The sequence below is a fragment of the Merops nubicus genome, unplaced genomic scaffold (genome assembly GCF_000691845.1).
Source record: "Merops nubicus isolate BGI_N331 unplaced genomic scaffold, ASM69184v1 scaffold50542, whole genome shotgun sequence".
Taxonomy (NCBI): domain Eukaryota; kingdom Metazoa; phylum Chordata; class Aves; order Coraciiformes; family Meropidae; genus Merops; species Merops nubicus.
This window is the reverse complement of record NW_008596583.1, coordinates 457-21,166: the sequence shown is the minus strand read 5'-3', so window position 1 is coordinate 21,166 and position 20,710 is coordinate 457. Positions and strand designations below refer to the sequence as shown.

Below are 20,710 nucleotides of genomic sequence, written 5' to 3'. Positions count from 1 at the left end.
AGCCTTCCTTATGTTGCTAAATTCAGCCAGCCCAGGCCAGCTGCCACCAAGGCAGGGGTGGGAACACAGAAGATACTGCAGGACCTCCTTCTCTACCACAAAAGCACACACACACTTCCATCTCCCAGCACTTGGTGCTCCCTCACTTCTTCCTGCTCCCTCCTATAACCTAGGAAGGATTTGCACCTGGCTTAGCTCAAGCCTGAACTAATTTGCAAGACAAGGAAGTCAAAGTGGTTTTCCTCCATCAGAAGGCAGGGCTATAGACAGACAACACAAGTAAGCTGTGCAACAGATGATGTTTAGCACTGAGAATAGTTTTTCTCTGGGCTCACTCTTTTATCTGGGAGAAAAACATAGCAAAGACATGTGCTGGTGTAGCTGTCCCATACAACAGTCTCTTCAAACAAAAGTAGCTCTCTTCAGCAAGAAACACATCATAATTTACAGATCAAGGTGAATATCCAAGTCTCAAGATTCACTGTTCTCACTTATCCCTGCCCAGTGCAGCAACATGGCAAAGCTCAGTGCCGGACTCACAGCCCCCCATCCCTCTGGAGCTGAATGACACAAACCTGCTGTGTTTGCTCAGCACCCACCACAAGTGCTGTTATTCCCAATGAGACCCATCGATGCCGCTGCACGCAAACAAGACTAGGGATGTTTGAGACAATCAAACAGCAGATGCAGCAGAAATGAATTAATTTATATTTGAACAAAGGCAAAAGCCAACAGGAGGTTAAACACAACAAGCTTGAAGGGAGTTCATTTGAAGACAGATCTGAAGGAAGAGATGCCGAAATGGTACATTTCACTGCGTATTGTGGAACTGAAACACAAGCCAAAGCCATCTGAGATTTAAATAGTTACAGCCAAGGAGTTTATCTTAATATCTAAGCCACGACTCTTCAGGGCCAGCTTTATAATTCTCCTCAATACACACATCATGGAGACTTCTGCAGCATACAGAACATACCGTCAATCTGGCTGACTGAATACTTTTGTATTTGTTATTATACAGACAAGTGCTGAAGCTCTATTTGTGCAAAGGCTGCTTTTTATCTATAGAGGCAGGCTGATAATGACAGCTGGATAAATGTTAACAGAACAAACTTTATTAGCAACTTGAAATATTTAAAAAAGAGGTCTCCACAAACCAAAACTGTAGATGAGTTTAGCCACCCCAAAAAGTGGTAATTCAGTATTATACAGCCACAACAGGGACAATGGAACAATCAGATGTGTTCTAGTTGTTCTTTTTATGGCATTGATTTTTTTTTGATACATTCAAAGCATTATTGCATCAGAAAACATATCATGCATCTTTTATGTTTCCAGACGAAATCACCTGTATTTGTCATTTCTAGCTACATCTCAAAGGTGCACCAAATCTACAGTTTTATGGGTTTAGTTGCATGCTTTGCCTATATGCATGCTGAGATAATAAATATTAAATACAGGAAGGAACATAAGAGAACCAAACTGACATAAGGAATATTTTATGGCAGCTCTGTTATGTTCTGCCAGCTAAAGAGCTTGTCAAAAAATTGAGGTAACAACAGTGGGCACACCACTCAGCTGAGAATCACTCAAAATTCACGGAAGTTTTCAGAAATTCAAGTACACCAGCTGCAACTTGTCAGAAATGCCAGAGAAATTAGGTTGGCTGCATTTTATTAGTCTATTAACTGGCATTCACACAGCTCCTTGTAAATCCTTTTTCTCACTCGGGGCATATCTTCCTGGGAGAACTGAAAAGGCTGGTCTAAGGCGAGGCACTTGCAGTACTGAGGAAAAGGAAAAGGCTTCATTGAAAAAAAAGGACATTTACTATATGAACAATACAAGCCACTCTTTTTTAAAAAGCAGTACTCTTACCTGGAGCACAAAAACCCCACAGTCACTGTCATTTTTCTGTTGTGGAATGCACTGCAAGGGAAAGAAACAAGAAGAGATACGTTAGATCTTTACATATCCTTCATTCTCCAAGTCTTGCTTAAAGTCCAAAAGGACATTCAGCAAAACAATCAGGTATCTTGTTCTCAGAGCTAGCAGCTGTAGAAACTGGAGTTGTCATTACTTATTCTGATCCCAGCTTTTGCAAGGTGCCGCTCAACACATTGTTAGAACAACACCTAACATTTTGAAAAATATATAGTGTAGGACAAAAAACAAATTACAAACCTTTCTTTCAAGTTTATTTTCTTTTAGTGACCTATACAGAACAGCTTCTCAATTAATTTAAATAAATGTTTGTACAGCATTATCTGCTTTACACAGGACCAAACTGTATCAGCAAAGTCACACAGGCCTAGAGGAAGATTACTCTGAGCACCCATGCTAGCAGCAGTGGCTCTCCTCAAAGAACATGGAGCATGGTACTCTTCAGGAGACAGGACTGAGCAAGCCAGTATCAAATGATAACTTTCAACCTTCATTACTTCCTCAAACATGCTCAATTTTGATATGCGGAGCTGAAAATTCCCACTTAATAGTGCTTCTATGTCTCTGGCACTTGAAGAGGAAAAGTAATTATTTTTCCTCGACTCCCTGATCTTCTACCTCACAGGATGCAAGAGGCCAAACTCTGACTGCACAGAGTGTGCATGAGTGCAGAGAGGAATCATTTATTTTTAGATGCTGGTACAATAATGAAATCTGTGTGAGGAGAGAGCTGCTGGGAGTATATCTAGTGTGCAATGACCTGTTTTATAGCTTTGAAGCCATTATGGGATGGCTACGCAAATCACATATTCCCTCATTTACACTACACACAAGTTATTCCCTTTTATTGTTGCCAGACTTTGTTTACTTGTGATCAAATGCAATGTGCCACAAACAGCCCTGGAGACCAAAGCCCTCTATCTATAGCAAATATATATCTAATACAGGCAGCAGCAGCATGAGCCTGTTCCCTCCCTCACCAAATCCCATCGAGTGTCATAGTTCAGAACAGTCCTTTCTGGAGAAATAGGGAACCTGAGTCTCCAGCTCATCCAGTCCTTAACCTTGTGTCAACATGGGCATCAGCTACAGGTTTTGCTGCACAGATATTTAATTGTCCAGAGATGAGGCTCAGATCACCAAGTCACTTGAAGAAAATATTAGAGACCTTGTGGGAGCTGAGTGAGTGACAGAGCTCTAATTCCCATGTGTAACCACCTGCCTCACTCCTAGCACCTGCCACGTGGTCAGCAGAAAACAATTTACTACTTGTCAAAATATATGGGGTTAGGAGCAGCCTCCTAAAATCTCCTAGAAAGTGAGACTCCAGGCCTTGAAGTGCTGCCATTTACCTTTGTCACAGCAGTCTGCCAACCCTGAAGAAACTCAGGGCGATTCTTCTCTTTTGCTTCAGTCAGCAAATACTTTCGAATGTTCTTTGAAAAGGAAAGGAAAAAAAGCAGCGGTATTATTCACCAGCTAAAGAAGGAGAGAGACACTGACATCTTTGCTGGTATCCCTTTGACAATGGGGACGTATTTCAGCATTAAGCATGAGGACCTGAGCTCAGATCTAGAGGTAAAGAAATTAACTCTGATGGGTACTGTGCCTTCTACCAGCAAGGGTCATTTCGGTCTGTCAAGGGGGGCTTTGACACCAGACACAGAGTCAGAGTGCTCTCAGACATGCAGGGACACACACTGTAATCTGGCCTGTGCTGTCTCCGGGCTTCCCTGGCTGGCACCAAGACCCTTATGCTCAATATGACACTGTTTTCCTGCCTGAACCTTAATGCACAACGCTCCGAGTTCTGCAGCTAATCAACAAAGCTCCAGGGAGAGTTTTAGTGACATACAGGAAAAAATAGTCTGAAACAAGCAAAGGGAAGGAAGTAAGATAAATGAGTCTATGGTCTTGGGTTAAGCAAATCCTTCTACTTCTCTGTAAACACGCTGGTGGTTTATAGCACGATTTAAACACACTCAACACACTCCAGGCCCACTGACTTTCACCTCAGTGGGTGGATCACAGTTTTGAGTATTGGTCGTCCTTCCCTTACAAAAGGCAGGAATGAAAGTATCTTATGTTCGTGAGACATTTAAGTGAAGTGCAAATGCCTTGCCTGGAGTGGGATGGGAGAGGCCATGCTGCAAGATGGCAGGAGAGACTGTAGGGCTGCTGAGAGGGACCTCTGGTTTATGCTGCGAGTTCAGAAGCTGGAGAGCATGAGGTCTCTTGCTCCCAGAACAAACATTAGCTTCATCCTTAGCAAATGCCAGCAGGAAAACTACTATCTTCATTCAGGAGTCCTAGCTGGGAACTCTCATGGGTACAATAATTACTACTCTTCTGTAAGCCAACAACTACACACGGTTAAAAGTAGAGGGCTGCTGCACCAAGCAAGCAATTAAGTTGACAAAATTAGCTTTTGTAAGAGGGTCATTACAATTTGCTAGTCCCAGCAAAAAAATCCAGGCTGCTTTTTACCAGGAAGACTGATAACTCCAGTGTTCAGGTTGCAGATTCGTGAGGTTGCTCGGTTAGAAGAGGCATGGAGCCTGTACCAATGCAGGCAGAGGAAAAAGGGAACATGCTGTTAATGGCACAGTGACACATAACCCCACTGGGCAGCACTACAGCACCTGCCATCCTGTTCTCTTGCTCAGGCAATCTCCTCCAGAAAGGACCACAACTTATCATTTCTAACACAAATCCCTCAGAAGCTGAAAGAACTGCCTTTACTCTCCTTCTGACTAGTCTGCTTCCCTATGGCACTTGGCTTTGAGCCCCTGCTTTTTGTGGGAGTGACAAGACTGAGGAACAAAGGGTGTGCCAATTACACAGGCTAATTAGGCAACAGGCAATCTGACTTCAACTCCCAGCTCTGGTGTGACCCTCAAGGTCTGTGCTTCAGACTCCTCAGGAGGACAAGGTGATTCTCATTTCACACACAGCAGGACAATAGACACATGGCATTTAAAGTTTAAAGCTGAACAGAAAAAGGGAGTGTTGTTTAAGAAAAGAAAAAAGCTCAAACTTTGCAGACACAGCTGTCACTTACCTCTACACAAAACTTAAAATGAATGCCTTGGGAATCATAAAATGAAATAATTCGATTGGGGATGTTCACAGTAATGAGGGACCAGTGGACTTCCAGGTGAATAGGAATTAACAAGAGAGTCTTCTTGAACAAGTCCACCTGCCAAGAAGAACAATATACGTTAGAGACAATTCCACAGGCAGAACAGAACAAAGATTTATCATATCCAAGTCTCCTCTGCACCACCCCATAACTGAAGTCTTCTTTTGCCCTCTCCATTCTTTCACCCCATTCCTTGTGTTTATCTCACACACAATTTACCAGCAGCCACAAAAATAGTTACAGCCCAGAAAGTGGTTAAGGGACTTTGTACAGTAACAGAGGTAGTCACCATTGTATTTGTGGCAAAATCCTGCTCATGCTGCACTTTAACATCTGCATCAAAGTGGGATTTCTTAAGTAATGGTGGTAATACTGTCGAGTCTCAACTTGGGTTAGCTATGTATATTCAGCAACGACATTCCTGCAGCGTGAGCACCACTAATTTCTATCAGAGCTCCACTGTGGAGAGGTGACAGATGAAGCAGTTGTGATTACAAACACCCCACAAAACTAGCAAGCTGGTGCAGTTTGACTCCCTCTGCTGTAAACACAGGCTCTGCGACTTGTCAGAGGAAGGCAGAGGAGGAACACATGATGCTTTGGTGAGCAGAGGAAAGGAGGGGGTGAAGGCAGAGCAGATTCATCCTTTCTTGAACTTAACTTTGTAGCAGATGTACTGTGGTCACAGGCAAGCAAACAAGGGAGAAGGTCTTGAAGTACAGAACAAGTAGATCAGATATAACACCCCCAGTGTCTGTGTGGCAGATGAGCCCTTATGCTTTTGGAAGCCAGTCAAGCCAGGGTCTTTCATGATCTTCCTTCTCCCAGCTCCTCTTGAAATGGTTGTCTAATTGCTGGGATTTTGGTGGTACAGTCCAGAAAATAAGCAAAAATAGAATACTGAACTAAATGAACTCATCCTGTGGGAAGGTTTCTATGCTGCTTGCTTTCTTTTTTTTTAAGCACTGTGCAATTTGAACAGAACATAATTGCTGCACTACTGGTAAAGGCAGGGCGTTTGTAGGAAAGAAAAGTGTATTTTTTGACTCACAGTGGGAAGCTAAAGACACAAAAAGGTCTCAGCATTCACAGCAGTTACCAGCCGAGCCTTGCTCACAACAGTACATTGATGATCCCTGCTCCCACCTGCAGGAGCAGCTTCCTGGCCAGATCACAGCACACTGGCTACACAACGATCCATCATTCCGGGAGAGAAGAAGCAGAGATGTCAGCCAGCAGCAAGCTGAGCCCACAAAGGAAAACTGGAATAAGCAAAGTGAACTACACCTTCTGTGATGCCCAGCAACAGCAGAGCTGTGCTAAATGAACGGGTCTTCCTGTGACCCTAGCTGTGGGATTGCTGCAGGCATGCAAACCTGTAGCAGAAGAGTGGAAAGAGGCAGCCAAAAGCTGGAGGGTTCTTTAGATAAGACCTGGAGTACAGAAAGAATGGTTGCAACCTAGATTTGCCTCACTGAGATAGTGCAGAATCAGCTAGCTGACCAGTGTCATGGATTGACAGGAATGCAAATCTGATTAGTGTCCAGAAGGGACAGACATGAACAGGAGCTTTGAAACGACTGCAGCCAGATGCAGAAGAGCATGTCCTTGTAGACTCCAGCCTCCAGTATCTCAGCAGAGCAGATTTCCAAGCCCTGGTAAAACAATCTGTTGCGTTTGAAAAGCAGAAACAAGTTCCCTTTAACTGCATGCTGCAGGACAAAGTAATCTACCAAATCCTTTCAACAGAGATTGCTTAGTTCTCATTCTTGCTTTAGAGATTCTTCAGGAATTTACATGTAAATGTCTTAACAATTGTCCTGCTCTCATCTAGTCCCTCCTCAGCAGCAACAGGAACACAGGTTCTGCTTTCACAATCTACCTTCACTTTCAGGGTTTTTGTAAAACTTCTGCTGCAGAAAAAGCACATTTAAAAAAAAAAAATCTGTGAATATTAAACACCAATATTCAGTTTCTCTTTAAAGAGATTTTAATAAATTATATGAATAGATTTTACATTTGGATAATGAGTTCATCTCTAGCATTTCACAGATGTATGCTATTTAAGTTCTTCTGCAGAAAGATCATACATTCAAACATGGTCCTTGATTAGACTTGCCTCATCTCCCATATTAGAAAGGACAAATGTTCACAGAAAAAAGGAGAGCACTGTTCCGAGGTAGCTAACACAAAGAGAAATATCACAGCCCATGATCTGCTGTGGGTCCTGAAAAGCAAGGTGAATTCTGTTCTTGTCATGCAAACAAGAGTTTGGCTTATTAACTTTGGGTCTCTAATTTCTGCTTTCTACCTGTGTATGTTACTCAGGAGTAACAATTTGATTTTTATCAGAGTCCCAGTTTGAGATAAAAGGAAGAAGCAGAATTAAGTCTGTTCTGTAGATTAGCATACCTGGTACTGCTAAGAGCAGGAAGAGACATTTCCTGCAGCTGAATTAACAGCTTGTGTGAACAAACACAGAGAGAGAACCTACCACTGAAGATGAAGCCATTCAAAGTGCACTTCCACAACACAACGATGCTAACTTGAATAGTGCCACTGTACTACTTTTATTAACCTCTCCCCACTTCTCTAGCTCCTTTGCAAACCCTCTGCAGATAACACATTGTAGCCTAGTTTCAAGCTCACAATTCAACCCAGCCCAAAAGAAGCAGAGGCTGATGACACGGGGTTAAAGGATACCTTTTTAGTCCATCGTTTCACTCCGTTATAGCCTTTGGTTACGAGCTGTCTGTGAAAAAAGCTGTTAAAGAAATGAACCTGAAAAAGAGACAGAGGAAGAATGAGCACAGAAATCTTTATGCAAAGTCATTCCCCTTCCCCTAGGATAATTAATACAAAACAACTTGTAATGAGGCAATATTTAATGCAGGTTTAGAAATAAAACTCCAGCAGGGACAAGCAGAGGCTTTGCCAAGCCTAAACTATTGCTGCTCTTCAGAAAGCAAATAAGGCAAGCCTTATTTCCCTATAATATATGACGTGAGCCAGTGCAGCATCTATACTTACACATTTGTATCTCCAGGCATATCGCATTTAATTTTTTGTTGAAGATGGCTTGGGAGAAAAACATCAGGATAAGGAGTTACAGTTTTTGTTGTTCTCTATGGGGATTAAGGAAGAGAATGCTGCACTAGCAAAGTGGGGGTGGTGGAAAAGAGAGCAACCTCTGCTTTTAGTTGCTGGAAGCTCTGAGACTCAAAAATAAAAAATTGATCAAAACAGTTATGAGTTTTAATCCAACAACACAATAATTTGTATTCAACTACTACAACCAACTCCAGCCAAAAACAATATTCTGCTATTTAAAAGCACTTCTGAGTTATATCACATTCATTTTGTAACTAAAGACCTACATTTACAGGAAAAAAACATAGGCTTATGTTAAAATTATTTAGCTCCAGGTTAACACTGTTACTCCCTGCTCTTAGCTTCTTACAATTACAGGAACAGATTAATACCAATAGAAATCTGCAACATCTGTTTTTAATAATTCTGCTCGTGTAGAGGTGGTAGAAGGCTTCAGTTATTAGTTGAAAAAAAAAGTTACAAAATTCAGCATCTGAAAACACCGTTGAACACCCATTAGCTATGCCAACAGACTTCAAAACTACTTTCTGAGGTACCGGCACAAAATCTCCCGTGAGGATTTCAATTATGCACTATGAGGAAAAAGCAGACACAAGCAAGCAGATACAACCTTCAGTACCACAACCCCAGCACATGCTCGCGAGGTACAGAGAATACTAATGAAGAGTCACCATCACCACCAGTCAAAGCAACAACTCTCTTTCTTCTGAGCTTGAAGATTTTAAGAGTTCCATTCTGCAGAGCTCATCTAAAAATGGCTTGCTTTAGTTCTTCCTTTGTGGTCTCACCTGAAAATCGTTCAGCTCTACTAGTAAACAGATGGCTTTTTATAATTGCCACTGCTGTAAATTTAGTCACAGAAGAGAGGGGGAAAGTTTTCTTGATTTTATTTTTTTTCTTCCTCTTTTTCAACTGCCACCAACAGTTAGATACTCCAGTTGGAAAGCAGGAAGCATTCTGTTGAAAATGCAGAAACCAAAGAGCTCTGCCAAGGAACCAGGCAGCTCTGCATCAATTCCCATTCACCAGGCAGGCAGCTGACGCAGCCTGAGCTGTTACGGCCCCCACAGCTGCGAGGTGGGCGGGTGCAGGCAGCACATGTGCATGGCTCAGATGCTACCATTCATGGTTTGTCATCTCAGCAGAAACCCATCTTCATCAGAAATTTGAGCTGAAACACCAGATTGGTGAGCAAGGGCATAGATAAAGCACTTTAGAAGAAAAGCTGGAGACAGATCTCTAGGGGAGAAAAGAGAGTGGGATGGGCGAAAACAAGGCACCTGTCTTCCACAGGTACCTCAGCAACACCGGGCTACCACACAGACCACCTGCAGAGCTAATCCAGTAAGCACCTGAAGCAAGAGCAATTACACTGAAAACTGTGTTTTAGCATGGGAAAGGAAGAAAACTTTAGCAGCAGATAGCAACAAATTGTAATGAAACCACTCAGAACATCACTGAGCTAAATCTCAAATGTCCATCTGAAACATTGAATATTTCACCCTTCCCCTCTCTCTCTCTCATTAGGTACATTTACATAATAACAAAACCCCTTACCTTTTCAGGGACTGCATCCATTACGAGTTCACCATACATGTTAATTATCTGTAAGAGTTAGTAAATATTTTAATACATACAGAATAATCTTGTAAAACCCAAGTTCACAAGTTCCCATAAAACACAGGACCCTCCACACTTAAAACAGCAATAAGGAGTTGTGCAATTACAGTTAACATTTCACTGCAGTTTGAAGGATAAGTGCTCTGGAACCAATAGTGGTCAGCCCAGAGAGAGACTGTAACTGGCTGCTTGAAGTCTGCCTCAATCTGAAATGCAGTTTAATTCAATTTAAGTCTACTGGTGCATGCCCTGGGCACTGCAGCCTTCTCGTTTTTTTGGCCGTTGGCCACATTCTGCAGCTTCATTCTGCTGTTCTTGTAATCTGTTTAAGCTTGGGGATGGGGGAAGATGCTAAAACCTATACGGGTAGGCACTATTTTCTCAAATTAGTGCAACATCATTTCTTAAGAAGGGAAGAACTCGGGTGTGACACCTCCCATCTTCCAGACTTGTAACCACTATTACTGCACCTCCCATTGTAAAAGCTGCTCACCACCACTTTTACTTCTTAAGTGTAAAGTAAGGGTAATCCATCTATAACACAGCAGAAGGTGAACAATTGATATCCTAATATAAATGGGCTAAAAAGCAGTAAAGAAGCACATAAACACCAAGCATCTCTGACCTGGTCATTCAGCCAGTTCTGGCCTTCCAGTGTAGCTAAATCATCCATATCTAACATGTGTTTATTATAGAAGACCCGGAAATTGCAAGTGGAGGTTTTCGGATGTTTTTCCCGATACTTCATGATTTCCCTGGTGATAAAAGGTTTTCTAAAACAGTATTGAGAAGGTAGAAAAATAAATAAGTTAAGGTTATGGCAAATGGACTCCTGTTCTGCTAGGTGTTAGATGTGGAGCATGCAATAGCAATGAAAGCAATTTGTCCTTTATAAAGTCTAGAATTTGATACTGCTACACACCTATGGCAGAAATCTTCGTTAAAGACTTCTTTTAATCTTCCCATGACATCTTTTTCACAGAGTGGTTCTAAACTGCCATATTTCTTCATAACTTCATCTAGGAATCCTTTAAATACACCAGAAAAATGAAAGTGCAAACATATAAAAAAAGCTTCTGAGTTTACTAGTCCAACAAAGGAATCATTTCCTCCAAGTATGAGCAGCAGTCACTGCACCCAACCAACACACAGCACCACACATGGCAAGTATATATTTAAGAACACTAAGCTCAAATTGGCAACATTAAATAAAAGCAGGGTTAGTGGAAGGAGGACAAAAATAAAAAAGCGGAATATGATCACTCAGCTTTACAGGAAAAGATCAGATCACATTCTTGCCATACACACAGATACATACATCAAACTAATGACTCCAGTGCTATGAGGAGAATCCATACCCCTGCCTATTTCAATTAGCATTTTAAATAATATTATTGCAACACAAAAACCCACCAATTTCTGTGACAGTTTTCATTGAAAAAAAAATTATCTTGACCTTACAGTATGCAGAATTACTCTCCTTATATGTAAGCAGCCTTGGCTGGCAGAGTACTTGCAGGTTATTCAGTTCCTCTGCTGCAACCACAGTGAACGGAAAGTCACCAGACAGACTCTCAGCAAGTTTAACTCATTTCCCCTGGCATCCTAGGGATGGCATTTAAGGTGACAAGGAGAGCCATGTCAGCCTGCCGCTGCCTGGGAAAGCACTGGGCAACCCCAACACCAGAAACACACGATATTAACTAAGGAATAATGAAGATAGGAATGCTGGAGGAATTAAAAGCCCTACGAAATTAATTATATTTCTTAGACACAAAACTGGAACACTGGAGACATAAACCCCACCCAAGCATCCAAGATCACTTTGAGGATGAAAGAGAATGGAAAACAGGATTTCAACATTTTCTAGTGAATAGGAGAAAAAACATGCTGCCCAGCTTTCTGAAAAATTAATTTTCAAATGCAGCAGAAAACCCAGGTTCTGCGTACAGAAAGCTGGATCTAAGATCAGAGTCCAGGAATATCACTCTGACCCAAGCTCTAGGACTCTTCTCAGGCTGGAGTGCGATGCAGACAGCATCGCTGGACTGTGCAGAGTATGACCAGCTCTCTGCTTAACAAGGCTTTAATAGTATTTTGTGGAAACTTTCAAAGATGAGGATGGAAAGAAGCAAGACAAGAGAAACATCTGACAGAAAAAAGTGCCAGAAGAACAGCAGTAAGAAAAGAATAAAAAAAGGAAGGAAAGAGACCAAGAACAAAGCACAAAAGAGCTGAGAAAAGCAGTGAAGATATAGCAAGAAGTACCTGGATGTGCAACAGAAGAAAGGGAGGAATGAAGAGCGAGATCAGAGAACAAGGAATATTCTTCACAGGAAGATACCCTTCCTCACAGCTCTGCCTCAAACTTGCCTAACAACTTTTATCCCCTACATCTTAGTGGACTGACAAGGAGGGTATTTCTCACTCTGGCTAGAAGTCCAGGGGTCTTAAAAAATTTTAAATTTTTTATCTGTAGTCACAGAGGAAAGATTGTTCTCGTAGTTACGACTAACAGCAGCAGAGCTCCAGGAGACCTCTAGCTAAGACTGACCTCACTTGGGCTGGTGTAGCTGAGTAACTCAAGGAGGAAAATATAAAGTTCAGACCTGGTGCAAGATCCGACACCCATCACGAACAGGATTTACCATGGAGGTCTGTTTGATATCTAATAGCACATCAGAATGCACTAAATATTGTGGCCCATTAACATCCGAGTTCAGCTGCTGCAGAGAAATCCAAAACCCGAGATCATCCCTAACACATCTCCCTCGTGCAACTACTCTAGCAACCCTTGCCAGGTTAGCAGTGTCTTTTAGGGTGCAGTTGACTAGTAACGACCCTCTCTGACAGGCAAGAACTCCTGTACATAGTTATACTACTAATAAAATTCCTTTTACAGCTTTTCAGCTGAGAAAACTCCAAAGTGTTATACTGTCGGTATGAATGTCTATGTAGTGTAGACTTGGCTTCAGTCCTCAGAGAGGAACCCTCAGCTCTGAAGAAAATGGAAACTAGTCTCACCTACTCTCATGCAGAAGCTAGGTAAGAGCTCTCTTTAAACTGTCGAGTGTGGGAAAGTTAAGTGCATTTGCTGTCTTTTGAAATTTAAGATTTTTAGGCCTTCCATGAACAAGAACATGACAAAAACCTTTACCACCTTGAAACATCTTGGTTCTTGACTGTTTAGACTACGTCCCCTTTTCTGTTGGACAAACTTTACAACTCCATTGCAGGAGTGGCCTGTTCAGTGTGGTACCAGTTTCTCTCAATTTCTCACATAGCACCTGGTCCTTGCTGCATCATGTAAAGGCACAGAGCCACACATCCCACAGTAACGTAGACATGGATGTGGAAAGCTAAATCATCTTTGGCAGTTCAGTGTCTCCTTCTTCACATTTTGCTTTAGAGAATCAATTGCAAAATTGAAGGACAAAATGGTAGGCAGAAAACTTGGAGCATGTCATACTTCAAGCAATCCCTTTAACAATAGTTGAATAGTTGCTTTGGGTTTATGGGAATCTATGGAATGGATTTCTCCAAAGGAAGACATCAGTTATCAGAACACCACTGAATCTGGACATTATATTAGTGGCAGTAGGTTGCACAACGTCTTAGTTTACTGCTCCTTACTATGTGTATAGTATGCTGCTATAGATAAGCCACCGATTACTATTTTTACCATGTTAGAGACTATCAAATACTGCACACTCAGCACTAGAGTAAAAAAATCCCAAAGCCGTTTTGCTGAACCTTTGCCAAGACTAGTCTTGCCTTTTTTAAAAATATCATCTCAGAGGATCAATTAACCCTACGTTAAGAACAATCATAGAGAAAACTAAGTGACAATGAACAATGGTTGGCTATTAAAACCTGAGATTAAGTGATTTAGTTTCACTCCAAGACAGAGGAAGAGAAGGGAGAATAAGGCAGGAAGAAAGTATTAGAACACTATGAATTTTCAAAAACCAAGTTAAGGGTAATAACACCATACCATCTTCTGAAACCATGATAAAAGACATTTAAAATGTCTATGAACAATTTTCCACAAAGATCCCAATTAAATTACATTGTATTCTCTAAAACAAAAGCAGCAGAGGCACCATTCAACTATCCCTCATAATAGCTTGTCAGATAAGCATTGATTTGTCCTTCCTTCCTGCAACATTCCTCTTGTCAGCCTCATTTCATCAAGCATTATGCTAAGCACCCTTTACAATTCACAGTAAGAAACCACTTTAAGAAAGAAATTAATGGAACATGTAAATTCCACGATGCACCCAGCAGCTTTCAGGAACTCCTGGAAGCCCTAAGATATGTAAAAGGTATACCACAAAGCCACGCTGCCAACTGCTCATCAGTCACTTGGGAAACTTTCTGACGGTTCCTTTTGCCTCCCTTCTGCGTTCCTGATTTTAGTCCTGTGCTTTCTGGTGAAGGCTCCTCAAGAGGACTTTTACAATAAGGATGATCTAGTAACTTTGCACTAAAAATGTCCAGGCTGAAGGAGCCTTCTACTTCCATTTGGCTAGAGCTGTCCTCATTTTGTGCTAGCTCCATGGATAAAGGTCCATTTGCAAAATTGTCATTGACATCAGAATCCTGCGAGGAGGACTGCAACGGTGTCATTCCATCTATGCTCATAACCTCATTAGATTCAGCATCATCTTGACTGGAAATAGCGATTTCTTTTCCTGTCACGGAGATGAAAATGTCAGAGCAATGATCCTCTGCCAGAGCCCCGTTGGTCTCCAGCTGGTGCAAGGTCTCTGCCTCCAGAGAAGCTCCAGCAGGCAGTCCTGTCAGGACAGTCCCCGTGCTGTCATCCTGCCCACGGGCACAGGGTAACGCGTCCTGCGTACAGCACCTCTCGGGTGCACGTGTTTCGTTCTCCTCCCCTACAGGTTTGGGTGTAGTATGGTTCATATCTGGTAAGCTGTACCAATTCCAGAGACGGGTGCTTTTAGATTTCCAGTAGGAAAGCCAGTTACACAATCCACTTTCAAAATCCCACTGGAGCGTCTCTTGATGGTCCCTCGTAACTTTCTCCACCCACCTTGGTGTGATTTTCCTCAATTTGCAGGTTTTGCCTCTTGCTCGAAGTTCTGGGGATTTTATAATTCTATACCGAAACCTAACCATAGAAAGTTTCTTATGCATCATAAATAAAGATCTCTTTTTTACAGTATGATGGTTAAATTTGGACCTCTTTATAATTGCTAAGGGGCCACAAGTTCCATTCCACTCCCTTTGCAACAGCATTTCCTTTTATAGTTGTTTAAAACTATTAGGACTGTGTTGCCCTCACCATTATTGCTCTCCTCCCTGCTATATACAAAACCACTTTTCTTTACAGTTAAGGCAGCACCATCCAGTGTACCACATGAGACATAATGGATGTTGCCAGAGATGCTATTAAGAACAGTGACAGTTTCAAATTCTTCATTCAATGGATCTCCACACTGAAAGGATTCATTGTTGAGTTTTCTTACTGCTTCTCCAGATAGGCTTTCAGCTGTATGATAGGGACAGGATTTTTTTTGCTCTCGGTAGTTTTGTAAGGAAAGCCGTATGGTTCAACAGTAGGGTTTTGATGGGTTTCTGTGTTTAGAGGCACACCAGGAGCCTTCCTTCTGCACTGCAGTCTTCTGTAGAATTTGTTATGATTTAAGCTCACAATTAGCCAAACACTCTTCTTTTTGTTCTTAGTTAAGAAAAATTGCTTTTGGAAGCAGTATTTCCCAAGTTCCCCAAATCCAGTGGTCCATCTTCTAGACTGGGCCAGGAACTGACTTCTTTTCCAAAGCAAATGTCTTCTATGGTTTTTCATTTTCCTGCTGCATTATGATCTTGAAAAACAGCTGGAAGAATAAGGGAAATTATTTCAGAGTTATCTAGACTGTAATACAATAGCAAAACACTAAGGCACATTCCTCAGGCAACACACCCATCTAAAATTCCACCCGTCCTCCAAACACGGTCCCACATTCCTGAGGTCATTCTCATATGTGCCAAAAGGAAAAAACAAGCAACCGTTGCAATGGCTCTGTGTGTACACAGGCTATCCTCACTTATCTTCCCTTGAAGTAAAGGAGTAAGCTGGTAACCCCCACCCAGCCCTCCCTACCTGTAAGTTCTGACTCTCTAGCCTGGGTTAAATCTCTCTCAACACTCACAGGGCAGAGCAAGCACGGTTAACTTGCTCGCCTCAAAAGGCTTTTGAAAAACAAAACTCTGAAGTCCAAGTTAGTCAACAAGTGTGTACCTGATTCCATCAGCACTGTACAAAGTGAACATTTAGTCTTGGGTAATAAATGTTAGCAGGCATTTTGAAGACACTTCTTCACAGGCTCGCACAAATTCTTCCCTTAAAGGAACAGCTACGCACACGCTGCCACAGAAATGTTGATTCTCTGACTAGATAAAGAATGGCACAGCTTACCCTGTGAAGTGGCTCTTCTGTATTTATGGTAACAGCTCACTCCGTATGACACCACCACCACCATCAGCTTCCATAACTAGTGTTTATCTTTGTATTAACAAAGCAACATCAATGCAGGACACCAGTTAATCACCTTAAAAATCCCCTTCTCCACTACAACCCTACACCTCAAATTGTGCAGTAAAGATCCATGTGAGACTGCACGAGAGTCTGAAGCCTGCAAAGTAATATCTGTTCATCTTCACTATGCAACTAAAAATACAAATTCAAAGTTAGAAGAATCCAGAAACACAAGGGGAAGGCATCAGCCACGCACACAACATACGATGTTGTTTCTGACTTACATTGCTTCTGACTTACACACTACTATAACAAATACTGCCCTAGCCAGATGCTGTCCCAAGCCTAGCATGTAGACATCACCATCACCTAGCTAAAAATAGAGGAGCTTATAAATGGAAATAAAACTGGACTTTAGAGACAAATATGAATGATAAGACCTCTGCAAGAGCAGGTATTTGAAGTCTAACTTAAGTTCTGTTTTTCACTCTACCCATCTTAGATGTAAACAGGATGAGGCTTTTTTTTTTTTTTTTTTTAAGATTGATTGGTTTGGTTTTGTGGAGGAGTGGAATAGAATTGCAGAGAGGATGAAGAATATCACTCAGTGTTTGGGTAATGTATTCTCACCACACAGAAAAAAAGTCCAGACTTCACTCCCTAGAAAGCAATCCAGCTACCTCCACTGACAGAGATCAGCAAGACAGACTTACCAGTCTGAGCACTGCAATAGGGTCTAGTGCTTTTGTAACCCTCTACTAGTCACCCCACGACTTAGTTATCATAAAAATCAGGACATAACACCTTATCATGCCAATTTTCTCATACTTGCTCTTCGTGCACTTGCTCATCTATGCTAGATCAAGTTTCTGCCTGCTTTTACACTACTAACTCTTTATGTATGTCTATTGTGTATCGTACCTAAAAAACATTCCCTGAGCGGCCCCAGTAAACATCAGCCAAACCACAGTCTGGCTGGGACAGCTAATTCCAGCCACGCTTCCACCCAGGTAGAACAACCCAGCCCAGCAAAACAGCAACGTTCTCAACAGAGCCACGCATACAAGGGGCTTCCACCAACACAGTCAATCTTGAGTACTCTAAGAAGAGCACTGCATACGAAGATAATGATTTTACTGCAGTCTCAGCAACATGTGCCCCAGTAATCCTGCAATATAGTTTTTCAGAATGCTCCAGAACGGTTTGGAGTCATCAAGAAGCATCCCCTCCATGTCATGGCCTCAGATGTGGAAGACAGCTGACAAAGCACTGGTTTTGTGAACAGCTGGAGAATCACAGCCGCTGAAACACCTAGAGCTGATATTGTTTCACCCACAGTAGACTGAATTAATGGTGGCAGTGGGAAAAATACTGAACTAGATTGTAGCAACGATAAGTCCTGACAACAGAAAGAACCTGAGGCAAACGAGAATTGAGACACAAGAGCGATGCCACAGTTTCAATGCAATCAATTGCAACAGCAAACAAAACAGCTCCTTTGCATATTACCATCACGAAATCCAGCTTCTTAAACTGCAGCAAAGGAAGATCTCAGGAAAGCAACCCCACCCACTTGTTCTTCTGCTTCATTTTTAATTAGGTTATTAAAAAATGCTTCACATTATAACTTACAGGATTAAAAAATACTTTGTCTGTGATCCAAACACCAACTTCTCCACACTGAAAGTTTCTCTGTACAAAAAAGTTTCTCCTTAAAATAGGAAAAAAGCCTAAGCCATTTAATCCAAGCAAACCTTTCCCACCCTCTCCTCTCCTTTTTCAAACATAATCAATTTTGAATCTGGATCCCTTTAAAGCAAAGGCCTCCAAGGAGCAGTTAATCCCAGCCCTAGAAGCTGAAACAGTTCACTTTTCTAATAGCAGTGTTACTTAGAGTGACAAAAGATAACCCACACGCAAACATTTAATTAAAGGTGCTGCTTGAAGAACTTATTTTCCATCAGTGGTACAAGTGTATTACCAGTTTTACTTGGCAACATAAATCAGCAAGGCAAAAAGCACTACTAGAAAAGGAACTGAAGTGAACAACCTAAGACCGAAAAGTTTAAGTGAAAGTCATATCTTCACCCCATACATTGACAAAGACAAAAACCCTCTGAAGTCAAGGAACAAGTACCACTGCCAGAGTCATTTGGCTAGCATAAGCCATACCTCCACTGTACAGGAGTGCTGCCAAGACTACACCAGCAGAATCTTAAAGCCAGAAAAGCCCAAGATGTGCATCTCCCAAAGACCACAAGTGAAAGAAACTTCCTGTTGTTAGTCCTCACCCCTTCAGCTGTTTGAGATCCACCTGCAAATGATTAAATATTTTTAAAAATCTCTTTTGCACTGGACAACTCCAAAATGTCACAGTTCTGTAGTAATGGTAGATTCTGGTTGTAAATTTTCTTTGTATGCCAAGCTTTCAAACATTTTCCGAAGCCACTCAGTTTTCAGAACAGGGACTTGTCCCAAGAGCTCTGGTAAATTACAAGCAACCATGACTTTTTATCAACTTGCCACAGAGCTTGCCTAAAATGTACTGAACACCTACACAAGGGGAATGGAGGAATGTGAGGTCCTTGATACCTTACTGAGCAACAAATTCAGCATAGACACAACTATAATTAGATCACCTCCCAGTTCACTCCATTTGCAACTTCTGTAGCTGCAGCTTCAGTGAAATTAAGCACTGGAAAAGATGCTACACATTTGCAGTTTTCACCAATTTTTAGCTTGTTATAGTTTAACCACTAATTAATCCTTGACAGTCCTATTTATTTCTGGCAGGTTTAGAGAGCTCAGGTTTTAACTGAAAAGCACAGAAATAGGGAAGGCAGTACCAGCCCCTGCTGCTGAGAGGCCTCTAACCAAAGGTTTCTAACTGACCCCTGAAGCATCAGACCACAGGAACCTTTTGTCCACATGTGCGCTGAACAAACCCATCGTGCTGCAGCAGCCACTTCACACTTAGATCACCACAAGCTACCTAGGGCTGGTCCAGGTGGTCAACAGATCAAGAGACATGCAGCTGGTGGGTAATTTAGACACACCTTGCTTCTTAATTCTTGGGCTGGTTTTTTGTGTGGGTTCCCCCCTGCACTCCCCATCCCCTCCAGCTGCCCAGAGATTGCTATTAAAATATAAAAGCAGCTTGTTTTGAAGAGCATTGGTAATGTAAACAAATCAAACGGGCTTAGGAGAGTGGCCTTGTGCACCACCAGCTCCCATAGGAGGCAGTGGCTTTTGCAACACCCAAGAAGGTCCAGCCTTTCCCAGTTGAGATCTGGGGCAGGCTCCTGAGGACAGAAGATAAACAGGAAAGAGAAAGCAGGCCTGAGAGAGTTAGTTCATGCTGTGCAAGAAGATGCCCTCCCTCCCCCAGCTGAAATCCAAAATTGGAAAGAGAGAGAGGAAGCTGGGGAAGGGTGTCTCTGCAAAGCACAACTCAGCCACAGCTGGGCTGATAAGGTCAGGAAGCCTGACACGATTCAAGTAGCACATGCAGAAGTAACGCAGGGAACTAGCTCTTCTTCACTTTCTTTTCTGACCTGCCCAGCACAGTTCTGAGAACTCTTAACAGAACGTTTTATCCCAGAAGTGAAAGAAGCCCCAGGGAAACGCATTTGGACCAAATATAATGTATTAACACAAGACCATACGGAAACGGCCAAAGTCCAAAGCTTCCAACTCAGAGGGACACGACAGGCCATGCAGCTGATTACCCGAGTTATCACACCGCAAGGCTTCAACTCTTACAGTTACTTGGGTCTCTTCCTTTCTCTCAGCTAGTGCTTTTGGGAACTAACCCATAGTTTCACCCAGCTGGCTAAACATCTGCTAAATTTATTTCTGGCAAGATGATTATAATTTACTTATGGAGACATCCTCCTCTAGGCTAAACTAGATTAGTGGAGATATATGTATCAGAAAAAATAGCATTTAAGAGAAATACTGTCAGAAATCAGAGTGCTGAAAGAAAATTTTCTAAATTAAAGGACCCAAAACTACTTTTGCACAAGTAAGGCATAAGGACATAAATAATTTTTAATCTTCAGGCTTTAGACAGATTTAGTGAAACTTCACTTAAGCATTGTCCCTTCCTTCCTGAATACCTCTGCAAGGTAGAAGCATGGAAGCAGCTGAAATAGGGTCTATCAAACTTTGCTGTCAAAGTCCTATGAAGGGAACAGAACCCAAATTTTCAGCTGAGGGCCTTGCATGTGTTTGGGATCAAGGGTCTCCCTGATGGTTTCTAAAAGCTTTCCTTAAGACACAGTATATTTTAAGAAGTACTAAACATATATTCCAGCAGCTTTGAAAAAAGATGACTTCTCTGCTTGTGTTAGTGACACACACATAAAAATAAGTAAAGATGAGGCTACTAC

The 20,710-nt window shown here is 41.9% G+C and overlaps 1 protein-coding gene across 1 annotated transcript; it reads right to left on the bottom strand.

Annotated features, from left to right (window-relative positions):
* Window positions 1-685: 685 nt before the first annotated feature.
* Window positions 686-15,079, bottom strand: SENP5 (SUMO1/sentrin specific peptidase 5). Its single transcript, XM_008936408.1, has 9 exons — window positions 14,149-15,079; window positions 10,740-10,845; window positions 10,443-10,590; window positions 9,755-9,802; window positions 7,790-7,867; window positions 5,006-5,143; window positions 3,297-3,380; window positions 1,879-1,929; window positions 686-1,787 (listed from the first exon to the last, which is right to left on the bottom strand). Exons 1-9 carry the CDS (start codon window positions 15,077-15,079, stop codon window positions 1,677-1,679), a joined length of 1,695 nt encoding a protein of 564 aa, XP_008934656.1. The 3' UTR covers window positions 686-1,676.
* Window positions 15,080-20,710: the final 5,631 nt, after the last annotated feature.